The 19,005-nt window shown below is 38.5% G+C and overlaps 1 protein-coding gene across 1 annotated transcript in view; it reads right to left on the bottom strand.

Annotated features, from left to right (window-relative positions):
• LOC100496959 (endochitinase A) overlaps positions 1-17,816 on the bottom strand; it is a 31,083-nt gene extending 13,267 nt beyond the window's left edge. The window contains exons 1-4 of the mRNA XM_031896912.1: positions 17,727-17,816; positions 4,665-4,727; positions 2,149-2,210; positions 240-431 (exon numbers count right to left, since the gene is read on the bottom strand). Of these exons, the coding sequence (XP_031752772.1) occupies positions 240-431; positions 2,149-2,185 (229 nt within the window). The 5' untranslated portion in view covers positions 2,186-2,210; positions 4,665-4,727; positions 17,727-17,816. The remainder of the gene's footprint in view (positions 1-239; positions 432-2,148; positions 2,211-4,664; positions 4,728-17,726) is intronic.
• Positions 17,817-19,005: the final 1,189 nt, after the last annotated feature.

Consider the following 19,005-nt stretch of genomic DNA (forward strand, 5'->3'; position numbering starts at 1 on the left):
TGCTACCCGATATCGCCCACCCGTAGGTGGGGATATCGGGTGAAGATCCGCTCTCTTGGCGACATCGCCAAGCGAGCGGATCTTATAGTGTATGGGCACCTTTAGAGGAGAATGAGGAAAAGAAAAAAAAATCCCTTTCAAGAACTACACAGCACATTGTCAAATGTTAAATTAGAAGTTGTGCAAAGACAGCATGCTTTTTCAGATCTGTTTACATTAATGAAACAAGAAAGCAATACCTGTTTCATTGTAAGTAGTACTAGGGCTCTCAGCTGTAACAGGTGGTGTTTGGCTGGGATCAGCAGATTTCTGGGTTGGTCCAGTAGATGACATGGGAGAGACTTCTGGGGAAGAACTTAATTCAGTGGTAGTATCTGCTGATAAGACTTTTGGTACCATTGCAGAATGCAGAATCCATAATAATATACCTACTGTAAAAAAAACAAAACATTCAGATATTGCTAAATTAGTGTTTGGCTCTAGTGCATACATTATTAGAGATTGCAGCTGTAAAACCACCTTTGTAAGAGCTGTTTTCTTGAATAAGCTCTTTTAGCAACAGGATAGCATGGGGTATATTTTAGAAAAGGCAGGCTATCATTTTAGTTTCTCAACAGAAGTCTATCGCATGCTGGGCATGTGCAGAACTGGCACTCAAAATATGGCCTAACAAGGCCAGAAGATGGTCAGCACCTATGGATGACTTTAAAAGCACAGATAATTACTGTTATAGGGCTGCAGAACTTCTGGCCTGGTAGAGTATAAAATACACAGAATTTCTAGCCATAATCGTTTTTAGATTTTGGTTCTGCTTCAATATGCATCAGATTAATGAAATTAAATGAATGTTGTATGGGTCTATTGTGGGATCCCATTCAGTAGAGCAGCCAGTTCCGCTTATCAATTGCCTGTAAATAGCAGAGGAAAGGAAGGCAGCTTAACATTTTTTTTATAATTTTAACAGCAATGCTAATACTTTCAACCACCATCTTCCTATAATTTTTACTGATAATTTACACCTTTGGGACTCAGCACAGTTATTCTTATTATGTCCCTGTTGGCATCAATTACCCAACCAGCAATGTCCGTACACAGATAAGCCTACTGGGGCTATTATGAAAAATTGGCACAGCTCACCCTCTTGCCACTGAACTTTTTGCAAGATAAAAAAGCTGAAAGATTGTCAGCTAAGTACCATGATACTATGGGCCACATTTACTAATCCATGAACGCTCGGAGCGTTCGTTCGAACAGTCCGTGCGTATTTTTGGCAAATATTTTCTACCTTGTGCGACTTTTTTGTACTTTGCGACAAAATTTGTGTGACAAAATCGTATTATTGCGCCGAGTACGAAAGTTTCAGATTCATTCAAGCTTCGTTATCGAAGCCAGGTTGGAGCTGCAGAGTGCCATTGGATCAAAGTCGGCAAGGTTTTCCCGCTGTTTACAATCATTTGTTACGAAAATTTTGGATCGCCAATATGATATTATTGAAACTAATACGATTTTTTGTGATATTTGCGATCTTCAGAAATGATTGTATCCAATCCGAATTTTTCCCATTCGGGATTCGAACTCCTGATTTGATGAATGTAGCCCTATGAGTTGTCACCCAGACCCACTGTTGGACTGGGATGCCAGGGGCCTACAAGAAACCCTTAGACCCTCTTCATAGTTACATAGGGTTAAAAAAAGACCATCAAGTTCAACCCTTCCAAGTAAACCCAGCACACAAATATATACTGACCTATCTATACACTCACACACATAAACCATATATACCAACATCAGTACTAACTGTAGATATTAGTATCACAATAGCATTGGATACTATGCTTGTTCAAGAACTCATCCAGGCCCCTCTTAAAGGCATTAACAGAGTCTGCCATTACCACATCACTAGGAAGGGAATTCCCCAACCTCACTGCCCTCACCGTGAAAAACCACCTACGCTGCTTCAAATGAAAGTTCTGCTCCTCTAATCTAAAGGGGTGGCCACTGGTGTTCTCCAAACTTACTTAATCTTTTTATTCTTCTAAAAATCCTCTGCAGCAAGATGTTGGTGTAGCATTTAGGTAAATATAAGACAATTACTACAGGCAATCTGCTTGTGATTGGTTAGTTATAAATGTTTGGATTAGCATTTACCTGGAAGCAAATGTAACTTGCAACTGTTATCTTTCATTCTGGGATGCCAATGCAAGATACACCTAAAAAGGAGACAAACAAATTCAAATTTTAAGATGACATTACATTTTTTTTTTTACTTTGACCCCGGAGTGGTCTTATTAAAGCTGGCCATACACGGCAGGGTGGGCGATATCGGGGAGACATGGAGGCGAATTCGATCGTTTGGCCCCGGGGCCAAACGATCGAATTCTACACGCGGCAATGTGGCAGTCGGTTCGGGGACTGCATCAATGAGCCGTTGCGGTCCCCGATCCGACTGGATTTTCTAACCTGGCCGATCGATATCTGCCCAATTTCAGGCCAGATATCGGTCGGCCAGGCCCCTTGGTTGTGCCCCTACACGGGCCGATAAGCTGCCAGATCAGTCCAAGGGACCGATATCGGCAGCTATAATTGGCCCGTGTATAGGGACCTTAAGTTTCTCAAACTTACAGCATGTTATTAATGCAAGATCATGCTTGTGCAAATTCTGCTTGTGCCCAAGGATCAATGTAACCCAGGCACCATCCAGTAAGTGAAGACTGCTTGCTGCTATGGGACTTTAAGGGGGGGAGCAATTTACTAAAACTCATTTTTCCCCCTGCATTTTTATTTGTTTGAAACCACCATGAATGGCAGTAAAATGTCTGTTATAATAAAACAGTACCTTGTACTTGATCCTAACTAAGATATAAAAAATCCCTACTGGTGACAAAAAAATCTTAAACTATCTTTTAAATTATTTATAGTTGACTTAAAGTATGGTGATGCAAATAACAGAAAGACCCCTTATCCTAAAAACCCCAGGTTTTGAGCATTCTGGATAACAGGTTGCATGCCTGTACAGGCATGGGACCCATTATCCAGAATGCTCGGGATCTGGGGTATTCCAGATAAGGGATCTTTCTGTAATTTGTAATAAACCCAATAGCAGTGTTCTGCATCCAATAAGGATTAACTGTATCTTAGTTGGCATAAAGTAAAAGGTATTATTTTATTATTACAGGAAAAAAATAAATCATTTTTATAAAGTACAATTATTTGCTTATAATGGGGTCTATGGGAGATGGCCTTTCCGTAATTCGGAACTTTCTGGATAACGGGTTTCCGGATAATCGATCCCATACCTGTAAAACATTTTGTTTTACAAAGTCCTCAAGATAACAAGTGCAATGCAGTCATGTTCTTTTATGACTAAAATCTTATCGGGTAAAAGATCATTCACCAGGTAATGAAAATATTAGAAAATATGCCATGTCTGAACACCAACAGACTTATTTACTCAGAGCAAGGCAATGTCCCCATAGATCTGTTCCCTTGTTTTTTCCTGAGGCAGTCTGTGATCCTAGTGACACTGCCATGGTTACTGGAGGCGAATAACACAATAATAATGGCCCCCAAGAGACATAAGATGGTGCCCTGTTGGAAAGGTAAGTTACTGTTACCTTGTTTGTAAATTAAAAACACATATTCATGACACCAGGCAAACTATCTGCCGTATACATCAAACAAATCCTATTTTATCCTTAGGGATCATTGTGCAGAAAAAAACCAATTTATTAACCAATTCATTAAGTGCCACCAAAAAATAGAATCTACTGTGTCTGCATAAGGCTAATGCCCCACAGAAAGATTAGTTGGCCGCAATAAATGTCTGTATACAAAAAAAAAATTTTTTTTGTTATAGATGTTTACACCATATGCACATTCTATGGATTTCAAACTGGATAAGTCACACATGCGTATACTGCCACCTATTGGTGAGAGAGAGAAATCACATTGACTTTTTTATGTATTAACATTATACCATTGGATTGGTTAACTATGTATGATTTGCACCGTGATAGCATTGGATAATCAGTCTGTGCAAATTATGATGTCACTAGAGTTTCTCAATTTTTTGTATTACTTAAGTTTGTATTTTTCACTTGCACAATGTCCTTGATAAATGGTGTGCTGGTCCTGTTTATAGGTATATATATATATATATATATATATATATATAGCATACAAAAAGAAAATGCCGCACTCACAGGACTTAGTAATGAAAAAATAAATTTATTTATTCCAATGTCAACCTGAGGTTGACGTTCGAATAAATAAATTTATTTTTTCATTACTAAGTCCTGTGAGTGCGGCATTTTCTTTTTGTATGCTGTAATATTTTTAATACTGCACCCAGGCCATCTTTTACTGCACTAGACGTGAGTGCCTGTTGCTTTGGACTTTTATATATATATATATATATATATATATATATATATATACTTCCCAACATCATTTATTCTAGCAGCAACAGTTCTGTGCTAAACCCTTCAATGTTTTACAAAAGTATAGTACGAACAAACCAAAATAACACCGCAATCTCCTGTTCGATAGCAAAATGACAATGACAAATGGGTTGTCCAGTCAGATCAGATGAATTTTTGCACACTTCAGTACATTGGTTTTCTGCTTTTGTTAATCTCAATCCACTGTTCAGATTTAAAACTCACCTCTCGTGGGAGAAATAGTCACTTGTCACTTAGTTATCTCTGTAACTAGTTGCACAGGTTTTTCTGTGAATGGAGGATATATGGTAAGTCAAAACAGTTAGCTGGTAATTAAATTAATTTGTATACATACATTATAAATAGATTATATTTATATAAAATAGAAATAGATTTTGTTATTTTTAAATATTATTTTGAAAAGGTAAGTCCACTTCCATGTGGAGGTTTACCTTAAGTTTATTGGCAGACAGGGTGATTTTGAGGGTTTTGTTACCCACACATTTAGTTGCCATCCCATTACCCTTTAATGAACCATTACTATCATGTTAACCTTGACAGCACGAGACAATATCCAAATGATTTTCATGTTCTGTGTTTCTAACTTCAAAATTTTAAATGTTTAAATCAGCCGCAATACTGTCTTAGAATACTGTTGTCTACATCAGTGGATTTCTACTATCTTATTAAAGAAGCTAGGACACTTAAGAAAAACTAAAATTAAGAGCAACATTACCAATATTTTCTCCTCTACTTATCATCCTATGTCTTATCTCTGGAAATTTGTAGTCTAATTTGCCATACTGCCCATGTACAGTAACAACTTTACATTGACACTGGAACAACCTGGACTGTGAAATAATATTGCTTGCTATGGTGATATTCATAGATTCAACTCTGATAACCAATAATGGATAAAGACTTGTTATTATCTTAGTCTTAAAATACAAGGAAAGGCCAATAAACCATGGGTGCCAATATGAGCTGCAAGAAAGCCTTGGGAAATAGTAGTACTAGTGGTAGGATACAAGTATACTAGTATGATGGCGGGGTAAATTTAGTTAGAAGGATTCCTGGAACTGTGCAGTTTTTTTCCAAACATTCTGGGGATAAAAGTTAGTGTAACATAATGGCAACACCCAAAGTATTATCCTTACCTTTGTTTTATATATATATGTAGCAGTTTCATATTCAAATGTATCATTTCCAACCTCTGTAAGCACATGGGGCTAATTAAGAGCAATCATCCTTAAGTGATGTATAAGGACTTCTCAGTGAGGAGAAGCTCACCTAAATTGTACTCTCTGGGCTCACAAAAACATAAAGCAATACTTGTGAAATATTATTAGAGGTAACCTTACCTCATGTTACATATATAGGGACCCTCTGCCAATTTTATGCTCTGCCTTCTCTTCCAAGCCCCTAAGTTTATGTCACCTTAAGGTGGCCATACATGGGCATATTTAAGCTGCCAATTCTGCCCCTTCAGCAGCTTATCCACACATGTATGAGGCCCTCCTAAGGCCAATCAATCTGATCAGCTCAATATTGACCACCTTAGGAGGGCATATTGGGGAAAAGATCTGCTTGTTTTGGCAACCTCACCAAACGAGCAGATCTTATAATGTGTGGCCATAGGTCTTAAATAAATCCACATACAAAAAAACTAACTTTCTCCCTTTCCCCTCTCCCCTCAGCCTCACTGAATGTTCCTGCCCAGGTACAAATTTGCCCAGTATTTGTATTGAGCCTAACCGTTTACACAGCTCTCAGGTCTAATGATGTGCCCCAAGCAAGTAGTTCCAACTACAAGCTCTAGCTATCTTTAGTTTAGATTGCATAGCCCTATTAGAAACAAAACAGGAATTACATGAGTAATCCCATGGGACAGAATCAGAAAAGTACCTCACCACTTATAATAAACATGTTCATAAATGGATCAGGGCTTAATGAGCTGAATAGATACATAACGACTTTGATTTACTAATAGATAATTTAAAAAGAAGAGTAATATAAAACATATTATTATCATTATTATTATTAACACATATTTATGAGACACCGACATATTCCATAGCTCTGAGCATACAGGTTACTTAAAAAATTCAATCTTAGAGAAGAATATTGCCATATTTAGAGAAGATGCCCTTGGCAATACAGTAGAATGTGCCCCCATCTGAAGAGGTGAACAATCAAAGATGTCCAACCTCTATGACTCAAGCTGTTGTTCAGCTTTTCTTACCAGCATCCCAGGCAGTTTTTGGAGCTGAAACAAACAACACATTTGTTGTTTTTTATATATATATATATATATATATATATATATATGAATAAATATTCGAATGTAGAGTGGTGCACACCTGGGATCCTTTAAAATATAGCTTTTATTTGCTGCTTAAAACATTGTAGATCAGGCCAACGTTTCGGTCTGGTCTTGATAAAGGTCTTAGATACAGACCGAAACATTGGCCTGATCTACAATGTTTTAAGCATCAAATAAAAGCTATATTTTAAAGGATCCTCGGTGTGCACCACTCTACATTTGAATATTTATCTATTTATGCTCAATTGGTAGCTTATTGGTAGTTAATTGGCTTCGCTTAGGAGTGCTGGATCTAGACGTTATGTATATATATATATGTACACAAAGGATACAACGCCTTTCTTTGCCTTTGCAATGGTCCAGTACTAACTCAGTGTCTCTTGGGTCCCCAGGTGTTAAATAAACCCATTGGGGGTGCTAATCAAGTAGCAGGTCTGGGTAGGGGGCATAGCGGTGTTGCAAGTGTGGGTTGTGTTGCAGGTCAGCGGGTCTTAGTTGGGTACAGGTCTGCCTGACCAAACCCCTGCAGGACTCTACCTTTAGGTCCTTATCTAGCACTGTTGCCTTGCCCTGGGGTCCTAGGTTTGATTCCAGCCAGGGCAGCAGGGGCAGGACTGATATGAATGATGTATAAAGTGTTGTGGAATATGTCAGTACTATATACAGAGATACTGACTGTTCATTTATGTGTTGTTTAATCCATATTTTGCTTACAAAATAAGAACATCTTTTACTGACGGCCCTGTCTCCCCACCCCAAGTCATATCCTGATACACTCTGAACCAATATGTTTCTAAGTGCAGATGCTTTTTGTGGCAGCCTGTCCTGCGGGATATCTCTTTCCATGTTTGTATTGTTTCCAAGCACGCAATATATTATTGTGTTTAAGCGGATGACCTTTTTGCCACTTGTTTTGTTTGAATATTGCCTCATGTCTGAGGGCACTCCCTTTGCATCCTGCAGCAGTGTCAATGTTGGAAGTGAATAGTAGAAGGAGGATACATGTGACACAAGACAAGAGCTACAAGACAAAATTTTGCGCCATAAAAGAGGTTCTTAAAGGGGTTTAATTAATATTTATAATATTTATATTTTAATATGATGTAGATGTAAAAAATGCAATTCTGAGACAATTTGCAAACGCATTTGAATTTTTTATTACTAGAGGATTTTGAATAATTTCGCTTTTTGTGTAGCAGCTCTCTAGTTTGGAATTTTCAGCAGCTATCTGGTTGGTGGGGTCTAATTTAACCTAGCAACCAGGCAGTGGTTTGAATCGAAGATAGGAATATAAATAGAGAAGGGCCTAAATAGAAAGATAAGCAATAAAAAGTAAGAGCAATAGTTTTTGGGCTGTCTGGGTCTGTAAACCACATTTGAAAGTTGAAATGAGTCAGAAAAGGGAGGCAAATAATTTAAAAATATCAGGACCAATTAAAAAGTCTCTAAAAATAGGCCATTCTGTATCATAATAAAAGTTAACTTTAAAGTGAACCACCCCTTAAAGCTTAAAAATGGCTGAAAATCTACGATGTAGGGGCATTGCAGGAAAAAGCCACTCCTAGTAACTATAAGGTTTGAATAAGAGACTAAAATATGAACGGGAGGGAGACTGAATCAAGAGATAAGTAATAAAAAGTAACAATAACAATAAAATTGTAGCCTTGCAGAGCCATAGTTTTGGGCTACCGGGGTTAGTTACCCCTATTTGAAAGCTGGAAAGATGCAGCTGAAAAAGACAAATAATTCAAGATCTATAAAAGAAAATAAATAATGAGTGCCTACTGCAAAGTTACTTAGAAAAGACATTCTAACATATACTAAAAGTTAATTTCAAGGTGAACTACCCCTTTAAATGTTCTCCAAGGGAAAGCCTTGTATTGTCAGCCTTCCCATGCAAAATTATACTCCTCTCTCCTGGTGCTAGAGGGCTTTACTTTTGCTTTTTTTGCTTCTGGCAGGGACTGTTAGGACACACCCACCCTTCATTTGAAACATGGACAGAGAACTGATAGGGTCTATAGCGAGTTCCAATAAAGAGGCAATTTTTACAGATAGGATTAATTTTTAGCACAAAGTAAAACCAGCACCATATATTATTTATAATTGCCTACAAAATTTGGGGTTTTCCATTTATCTATGTCTCCTTTAATAGACTTCCTATAAGGGCTCTGGTACACGGGGAGATTAGTCGCCCGCGGCAAAACTCCCTGCTCGCGGGCGACTAATCTCCCCGAGTTGCCTTCCCTCTGCCATCCCACCAGCGAACATGTAAGTCGCCGGTGGGATGGCAGACGCGGCGGCGCGATTTCGCGCAAATCGCCGAAAAAGACTCGCGAGGCTTTTTCGGCGATTTCCCGAAATCGCCTCGCCGCGTCTGCCATCCCGCCGGCGACTTACATGTTCGCCGGTGGGATGGCAGAGGGAAGGCAACTCGGGGAGATTAGTCGCCCGCGAGCAGGGAGTTTTGCCGCGGGCGACTAATCTCCCCGTGTACCAGAGCCCTTATAGGAAGTCTATTAAAGGAGACATAGATAAATGGAAAACCCCAAATTTTGTAGGCAATTATAAATAATATATGGTGCTGGTTTTACTTTGTGCTAAAAATTAATCCTATCTGTAAAAATTGCCTCTTTATTGGAACTCGCTATAGACCCTATCAGTTCTCTGTCCATGTTTCAAATGAAGGGTGGGTGTGTCCTAACAGTCCCTGCCAGAAGCACACCCGGAGGGGGATAGCCAATCACAGCCTTGCACTCACACAAGCACAGGCTTCAGTTCCCTATTAGGTCAGCCTAGCTGCTGATTGGTTCCTACCCTACAGTGCAGTGTACTGAGTGCCGCCCGCTCCCGTGCACATCCAGAGAATTCAGCCAGCAGGAAGTGGAACAGAAGGGCGGGACTAGTGGGGTTTTGGTGGAATTTCTCAATAAATCAGTCCGAAACACAACTTTGTTAAGCACAATCCTTCTATATTTATAGGGGTATAATTCAATGGTATATTCTTAATTTTTATATGATATGTCTCCTTTAAGTATACTTACAAGAAGCCTCTTAAGTATGACAAGTCTTTATGATAACTTTGTAATGATTGAGCCATATTTTATTACACAGCACAGTGTCCTAATACACCAAAGAACACTTTACATAAGGTAAAATGGTGTGCCTTTACACTCTCAATAAGGGAACTGTTGTGTATTACAGTTTAAGGTATGGAACAACAAATTAGCTATATGATTACATAGCAACGAGTACTTATGTCACATTACATTAATAGCTAGCAATTAAATGCACTATGTATGCCTTCCGGCTATTTTAGTGCAAAACTTATGACTACGGTTAATGTGGTGTAACATATATGCCAGGGATGCCGTTGCTGTGAGTTCAACCACAGAAGGAAAGGTAGACCTTCCAATACCTTTCCCAAGGCAGTTTATTTAGTGGCCTAACTAGGAGGGAGCAAACTCTGTGACCATGGGAAGGTTCCTAGAGGAGAACCGATAAGGACTATTGACTTCACAGCCCCATCACATTCTCCTGCCATAAGTCTTATTCTCAAAACCAAACCCTTGCACTTCCACCCGCTTATGCGGGGACATTGGGGGCCAATGGTTGTGGTTGGCAGGGGGGAGCACAGATCTTAACTGAATATTACAGGAATACAGTTTAATATTTTAATATTTTGTGTGTCATAGCGCAGTCACTCAAGTAACAGTGTCGTAGAATATTTTACATCATGATTATATGTTATTCTGTGTGAGATGCCTGACAATTTGTGACTCGACCAGAAAAAATCCCCAGCAGGGAAAGGCTTAAACTCAGTCCTGTGTAGCACATATCCTATAATGAAAACAAATAATGTCATAACATGTATATAGGAGATATAGGAAATAAAAAGCTAAAAGCTAATTGCTGAAAGGTGCTAAATAGCACAAGTACAGTTGCTAGTAGTCAGCCCTTTAATTTTTTTAGGCATATTGTTTTTAAAAAACATTACGAAATACAGGTATGGGACCCCTTATCCGGAAACCCATTATCCAGAAAGCTTCGAATTACGGAAAGCCTGTCTCCCATAGACTCCATTTTAATTAAATAATTCAGAATTTTAAAACTGATTTCCTTTTTCTCTGTAATAATAACACAGTATCTTGTAATTGATCCCAACTAAGATATAAATAATCCTTTTTGGATGGAAAACAATCTTATTGGGTTTAATTAATGGTTTATAGATTTTTTAGTAGACTTAAGGTATGGAGACCCAAATTACGGAAAGACCCCTTATCCGGAATACCCTTGGTCCCGAGCATTCTGGATAATGGGTCCTATACCTGTACAACCATTAATGTTATAAAAACTAATTTTGTTTCATACTCTTCATGCCCTCTCTCTCTCCCTCTTTGTCTCTCTCTATTCATACATATATACAGTGGAGGAAATAATTATTTGACCCCTCACTGATTTTGTAAGTTTGTCCAATGACAAAGAAATGAAAAGTCTCAGAACAGGATCATTTCAATGGTAGGTTTATTTTAACAGTGGCAGATAGCACATCAAAAGGAAAATCGAAAAAATAACTTTAAATAAAAGATAGCAACTGATTTGCATTTCATTGAGTGAAATAAGTTTTTGAACCCCTACCAACCATTAAGAGTTCTGGCTCCCACAGAGTGGTTAGACACTTCTACTCAATTAGTCAACCTCATTAAGGACACCTGTCTTAACTAGTCACCTGTATAAAAGACACCTGTCCACAGAATCAATCAATCAAGCAGACTCCAAACTCTCCAACATGGGAAAGACCAAAGAGCTGTCCAAGGATGTCAGAGACAAAATTGTAGACCTGCACAAGGCTGGAATGGGCTACAAAACCATTAGCAAGAAGCTGGGAGAGAAGGTGACAACTGTTGGTGCGATTGTTCGAAAATGGAAGGAGCACAAAATGACCATCAATCGACCTCGCTCTGGGGCTCCATGCAAGATCTCACCTCGTGGGGTGTCAATGATTCTGAGAAAGATGAAAAAGCATCCTAGAACTACACGGGAGGAGTTAGTTAATGACCTCAAATTAGCAGGGACCACAGTCACCAAGAAAACCATTGGAAACACATTACACCGCAATGGATTAAAATCCTGCAGGGCTCGCAAGGTCCCCCTGCTCAAGAAGGCACATGTGCAGGCCCGTCTGATGTTTGCCAATGAACACCTGAATGATTCTGTGAGTGACTGGGAGAAGGTGCAGTGGTCTGATGAGACCAAAATAGAGCTCTTTGGCATTAACTCAACTCGCTGTGTTGCTGCCTATGACCCCCAAAACACCGTCCCCACCGTCAAGCATGGGGGTGGAAACATTTTGCTTTGGGGGTGTTTTTCTGCTAAGGGCACAGGACAACTTATTCGCATTAACGGGAAAATGGACGGAGCCATGTATCGTGAAATCCTGAACGACAACCTCCTTCCCTCTGCCAGGAAACTGAAAATGGGTCGTGGATGGGTGTTCCAGCATGACAATGACCCAAAACATACAGCAAAGGCAACAAAGGAGTGGCTCAAGAAGAAGCACATTAAGGTCATGGAGTGGCCTAGTCAGTCTCCGGACCTTAATCCAATAGAAAACCTATGGAGGGAGCTCAAGCTCAGAGTTGCACAGAGACAGCCTCGAAACCTTAGGGATTTAGAGATGATCTGCAAAGAGGAGTGGACCAACATTCCTCCTAAAATGTGCGCAAACTTGGTCATCAATTACAAAAAACGTTTGACCTCTGTGCTTGCAAACAAGGGTTTTTCCACTAAGTATTAAGTCTTTTTTTGTTAGAGGGTTCAAAAACTTATTTCACTCAATGAAATGCAAATCAGTTGCTATCTTTTATTTAAAGTTATTTTTTCGATTTTCCTTTTGATGTGCTCTCTGCCACTGTTAATATAAACCTACCATTGAAATGATACTGTTCTGAGACTTTTCATTTCTTTGTCATTGGACAAACTTACAAAATCAGTGAGGGGTCAAATAATTATTTCCTCCACTGTATATATTTCTAAAATATAAGAAAATTGGAAGTCACTGAGGAATGTCATAAACTAAGAATCCTATCACATATGGAGTTTCTGTGCTGATTCAGTCAGCTTCTGCCCTATGTATAGTATAGCTCATTTTTAAAGAGATTGCTTGTCAGTGCTTATAGGGAAAGTGCAGGGCAACAGATAGCCAAATCACTGTGTCCTCCACTAGTGAAAAAAATAATGTGACAAGGGCCAAAAACATTTAAAGGCGAGCTAAAGCTTAACTAAAGAAGTAAGCTTCTGTACCAGCCCAAGGCAACCACAGTCCACAACCATAGGGAAGATCTGTGCCTTCAAAAATGCCCCCATGCCCCATGCCCCTTCTTTTCTGCTGATTCACTGCACATGATCTGTGTTGCTGTCAGTTACTGAGCTTAGGGACCGATGCACAATATCCTGTACATATAGATTATAAATGTCCCAATATAAGGCTAGTAATTAATACTGATAATTACTACATGACTGCTCTGAAACCAGTGCAATTTGCATCAGAATTGAATAATCAGCGCATAGCATCAACTTATATGACTCCTAAACCTCATTTTCTGATGATTTGCAACAACCCTTAAGCTTAGCTTCCCAACAGCTGCTCAGAGAACACTTTCCAAGATGGGGAGTTCCTGTGACAGCTGTAAAGACCTGAATCACTGCTGCTAGTGAGATGCTGAACCTTTGGGCTTGTGCAGTAAGTTCAGTATATAAAATATGGCATTTTTAGCCATAATTATTTTTAGGGTTTAGTTCTCCTTTAAGCTGGGTAGCAGTGGCACGGTCAAACTTGAGCCTTGCAGGGCTCGCATTCTGAGTTCAAATCCAGGCTTTGAATTATGCACATTCCAAAAACAGACAGGCAGGTTCATAAGCTCCTGATAAAATTGGCCCTAGTGTTTGTTAAAGTGGTATAATTCCTTAACTAGTGGCTCAGGAGCATCACTCCCCCCCCCCGATGTTGCTCCCAGTGGCCTCAAAGTAAGTGTCCATTTTTAAATCTCTGAGTTGGAGACAAGTTTTGGAAGCACAGAGAGCAGAGCCTCCTGCAGGCCAGCAATGCACATGGGGCTACCAAATAGCCAATTACAGTCCTTATTTGGCTTTTCATGCCATGTCATATAACTTTTTCATGCTTGTGTGATTCACCAACACTTTTTACATCTAAGTGTGGCTCAGAAGTAAAACTGGTTGGGGATCGCTGCCTTAGACTAAAAGTTAACCTGGAGCAGGGACTGTGTAAATGTGCCAACACTATATAAAAAACAAAGTCCTCTTGTATATACAGTAGGCAGTGCTATGGAATATGTTAGTGCTTTAGAAGTGCATGTTGATTATAATAATGTTGAGGTGGGGGGAAGCAGCCACTTCCCTCCAGCTGTTAGCACAGTGTTGAAGTTAGCAGAATGAATACAGGATGCCATAAATTTTGTGTGCAAGAATATACCAATACATTTATGGACAGAATTAATTTCTCACAGGGTATATTTGTAATTGTGGACAAATACACTGGTAAACAAATATACAAAGGTCATGCAGCAGAACCAGTGGTGTGTAAAGTTACTTACAGAATGAAATATATTAAAAAAAATACTTGAACAAAATATATAATATTATAAATGAGTACAGTATGCCAAGCTACACAATTAATTTATAACTCTAATTTACTAGATTTAAATGACAAACTTACAGAAAGAAAGATTTCATATCACAGAATTCATGTCAACAAATTTAACATTAAGCTCCTCACAAGTTTTTTTTTTCTACCACATTAATTCTGTAAAAAAAGATTTGTCAGTCATATTCTGGAATCGGTTGGAGTACTTTTACTAGTCATTGTTCCCAGTCATTAATTGGTTCGTAATTAGAAACTGTAACAAATTGATGACAAATATAATGCTTTACTGACAGAATGATTCAGTTGGCACAAAACTAATATGAAGATATTTTGTAGCTGAGTATTAATTTTAAAGAAAAGCATGTAAGCACAAAGTATGATAACTGGAGTATATATAGCTATTCCCATTCTCTTCAAACCTAAACTATCATTACAATAACCCTAATATAACCTCATTAAGATTTAACAAAGTCAGGTAAATAAAACGCAAGGTCTTTATTGCTTCAACCTAACATTAAAAGCATAACTATTAAGGAAGTGGGAAGGTCCCAAAGGCTGGGCACAGGGCAGCAAAATTCTAGCGGCGGCAACTTCCTGCCCATCTAGTCCCTAGTACTGTCAGTTGGGTATAAAGCTGAAAAGGAGGTGCAAACAGGGAAGTATGTGTGGCTGGGTGCCAGCACAGAGACTTTCTTTAGGCCCCTCACCCATGAGTAGATCGATGTCCAGATTTGAAGGCTCCCTCTAGCCCTGTTCCTGCTCACAACTCACACAACCCAGTCACACCTACATGAACTTACCCTCTTAAATCTGGTATGATCCTAGGCCGGAGAACCCACTTGCACCTCCTCAACACCGTTGCTTGCACATACCTTGTCTGCTACTACCACTACTACTGCCACAGCGCCATTGATTGGCTGAATTGGTTCTGGATGTAGCGTAAATAAAGATTTACACTTGTTTAGTGTTAATTCGAGCACTTTTTAACTGTAATTTATTTTATTTTTGCCCATTTCAAAGATTTTTGCCATTTTCTGAATTGGGGACAGAACAGGTGATTCAGCTGTCAGGTTATACAGCTGTCAAAATCTCTTGCACAGTACCCAGTGTAGATGTGGCCACTGAGCAGTTTGCCGCCACAGATCTTTGCAGCTCAGTACTGCTGATTGGGTCAAGCTGCAAGCAACATGTGGCACAGGCAGCATGTGTCCCCTAGAATTCTGCCACCCTAGGTCTGGGCCTTTGTAGCCTTCCCTAAAATCCGGGCCTGAGTAGCTATACATTTCATGTTAGGGTGATTCTAATATGATGCAATAAAGATCTTGCATTTTATTCTCTTAAGAGTTTGTAAGATTAGCTGTATTGTAATGTGATGTCATCATCCCAAAATTTAAAATATCCATAGAAACATAATAACCAGTTTTGTGCCAGCAGTATCATTCTGCCAGTATTGCATAATATTTGATTATATTTGTCATCAATTTGTTACAATTTAGTATATATTAAAACAGGGGGAATAAAGACCAGTAAATGGCTATTAATTTATTATTATTTATTATTAATTGCTTGGTATTGGTTAATGAAAATACTTGCTTCTTATTGGTCTAGTAATTTGACAGAATTTTTTCATCAAATTAATTTTGTGGAAATTAAACATTAGTTTCGTGGAATTTAGTGTTCATTTTGTTGACATAACAGATTCTGTGATATGTAATCTTCTTTTATGTAATAAGCATCCATTTTGTTGTTTAAATTGAGACTTAAATATATGTAATGTAGTGTACACTAGTAATTTACAAGATTGTACACATTTTGTTCAAGTTGTTTTGTATGTATGTATTTTACCACTGTAAATGACCACAATTACATATGTACCTTGTGAGAAATTTATTTTTTTGTCAACCCCATAGGAGAACAGAGGGATATGCAGAGTGGTTCCTCACTGGAGATGCTGCATGCACAATTAGGTAAACCCACTGGTAAGACCTATGCAGATATCAGAAAATGGCAAAAATCTTTGAAATGGGTGAAAATAAAATAAATTACAGTTAAAAGTGCTCAAATTAACACTAAACAAGTGTAAATCTTTATTTACGCTATATCCAGAACCAGTAGGTAGCAGGTACAGGACCTTTTATCCAGAATGCTCGAGAGATAGGATTTTCTGGATAAGGGGTCTTCATAATTTAGATCTCCATAACTAAAATTATTTTAACTTTAAATAAATCCAATAAGATTGTTTTGCCTCCAATAAGGATTAATTATATCTTAGTTATGATAAAGTACAAGGTACTGTTTTTTTATTACAGAGAAAAAGAAAATAATTTTTAAAAATTTAATTATTTCATTAAAATTGAGTCTACAGGAGATGGGACATGGCCTTCTCAATATTTGGAACTTTCTGGGTAATGGGTTTCCGGATAACTGATCCCATGCCTGTACTATAATCCCTGTTGCCTCATCATGAAATAACACGTCTTGCAATGAAAAATTGTCGGGGTACTGCTATAAAATAATTCCTTACCAGAACCAAATAAAATTCAACTTTTTGACTTTTGCAAATGCACATTGCAATGAAAATTGAACATTTTTTTGTGGGTAATGAAATAGATAAACAGCATGCAAAAAACCCTAAAAATGCAATACAGTTACGGGCATTGGATCTGTTATCCAGATCCTCGGGACCTGGGCTTTTCTGAATAAGGGTTCTTCTGCATAATGCATAGCATCGTGCGGTTTAAATATATTTAAACAATGAAATTCTTAATTTTGCAACCAAACTGGATTCATGTTAGCTTAGTTATCATTAAGTACAAACTACTCTTAATAATTTATTAGGTCACAAAAGAGCAAATGAATGATATGATATACCTGTCCTACGTTTGGGTTAATAGGTACAATACCTTACAGAAGCACCAGATTTGAAAGTAACATCCAGTGTATCACTGGCAGGAGGAATAGATACACTAAACATCCTAACCCTGAATTTCCATAAAAAGTAACTTGAGACAATGAGCACTATCATTACATTTTCCATTATTGCCATATATCCTAGCAACTGATAAGCACCTAGTGAGACCTGTGAGAGGTTCCCCTATTTTGCCACACTGTCACACTCAGCAGTTGTCTTAGACATATCTCAGCAGTTAAAGCATAAGAAAGTAATCAGTATCTGCTTTCTCTTTGATGCCTATCTGTCAAGCTAAATATAAAATCCAGCCCTTGCTGAGTTTGCTGTGAGCATTCTATTTGGACTAACAAATAGGGTTTGTAAGGCATAGAAATACTGCTTATAACTTACGTGTGGGAGCTGTGCCTGCAGTGCTGCTGCCAGATCAGAGGTTGCATGGAGCAAACTTACTGATCACCTCTCAATTGCTCTGTCCCCGGCAGCTCCACCCATCAGGGATGCTGTCTAATGCTCCTCATGCGAAATTCATGTTCTTCCCACAGCCTGAATTGTGCCCCTGGGGACAACATTTGCTTCAACAATACATAAAAACAAAAAAAAAAGATTGTGTCTTTGTTATTAATGTTCCACAGAAAATGGCAAAACAATTAAGCCTGTTTATATTCACAGAAAGTGAGGGTTAATTACATTGGAAAGATTAAGGTGTAACTGACAAATTGGAACTTTGCTTTTTAAAGTAAATGGGTAGGTCTCTTTCTCAGGGGAAATCATTGTCAAAAAATAAAAATAAATATATATTTTTTATAACCCAAGGTATAATTTTCATCCTTAAACAAGGGAGCTCCTTTCCCTTGTGGAGAATTTATCAGTCAAATATATCCACTTCCTGCTGCTGGGAAAATGTAGGATATCACACACAATTAGCTACATACATCTGAGAATTGGACATTTTTTTCCACTGTTTTGCCCCTCTAACATCAAGGCATCTTTATTCATTGAAGATGCCGTAGACACAAGGCCAAGTTTATTTTCAAGGTGCCCAGAGAGCATCATCTTCTACCGCTGCCCCCAGGATCTTGCGTAAGCGCATCCTTTGATCTGAAATCCAGAGCATAGGAGACCAGACGTGCTGAGATCTCCTGCGCACCTAGACCCCAGTGCTTCACATGTGAGAAAACTTCAGGTTGTATTTTATGTAATTTTACCTCTCTTAGAATAACTGTTCCATAGTAATGGTCTGGATAGTGCTATTTCAAGGCTGTTAAATATTACTAAAAATATACTAACTTGTATTAACTTTTCTGAAGCCCTACTATGGACAGTTCTATTTTCTCATATAGGCCCTGTTGTAAATGACATCAAATGCATTTGTATCATTAAGGTAAAGGGGTTTTGGTTAGCCCCTTGGTTATACACGTTTTTATAAAGCTGAATCTTAGATTTTTTCCCCTGTGCTGTACAGTATACATCTATCTATATGTATGTTACCTTTCATGTACTAAACTAGCTGTGTTGGAAAGTTGAAGTCCCTGTTGCACCAAGGTTACTAGGCACATGTATATGCATGATTCTGTGCTGTACTTGCACTCCACACTTGGCTACCCAGGGGGAAATCATCCCTGTAGGAGGTGATGAGATGTGACATACCCTGTAATTAATTGTATGAGAA

Source organism: Xenopus tropicalis, chromosome 2, assembly GCF_000004195.4.
Source record: "Xenopus tropicalis strain Nigerian chromosome 2, UCB_Xtro_10.0, whole genome shotgun sequence".
NCBI classification, from domain to species: domain Eukaryota; kingdom Metazoa; phylum Chordata; class Amphibia; order Anura; family Pipidae; genus Xenopus; species Xenopus tropicalis.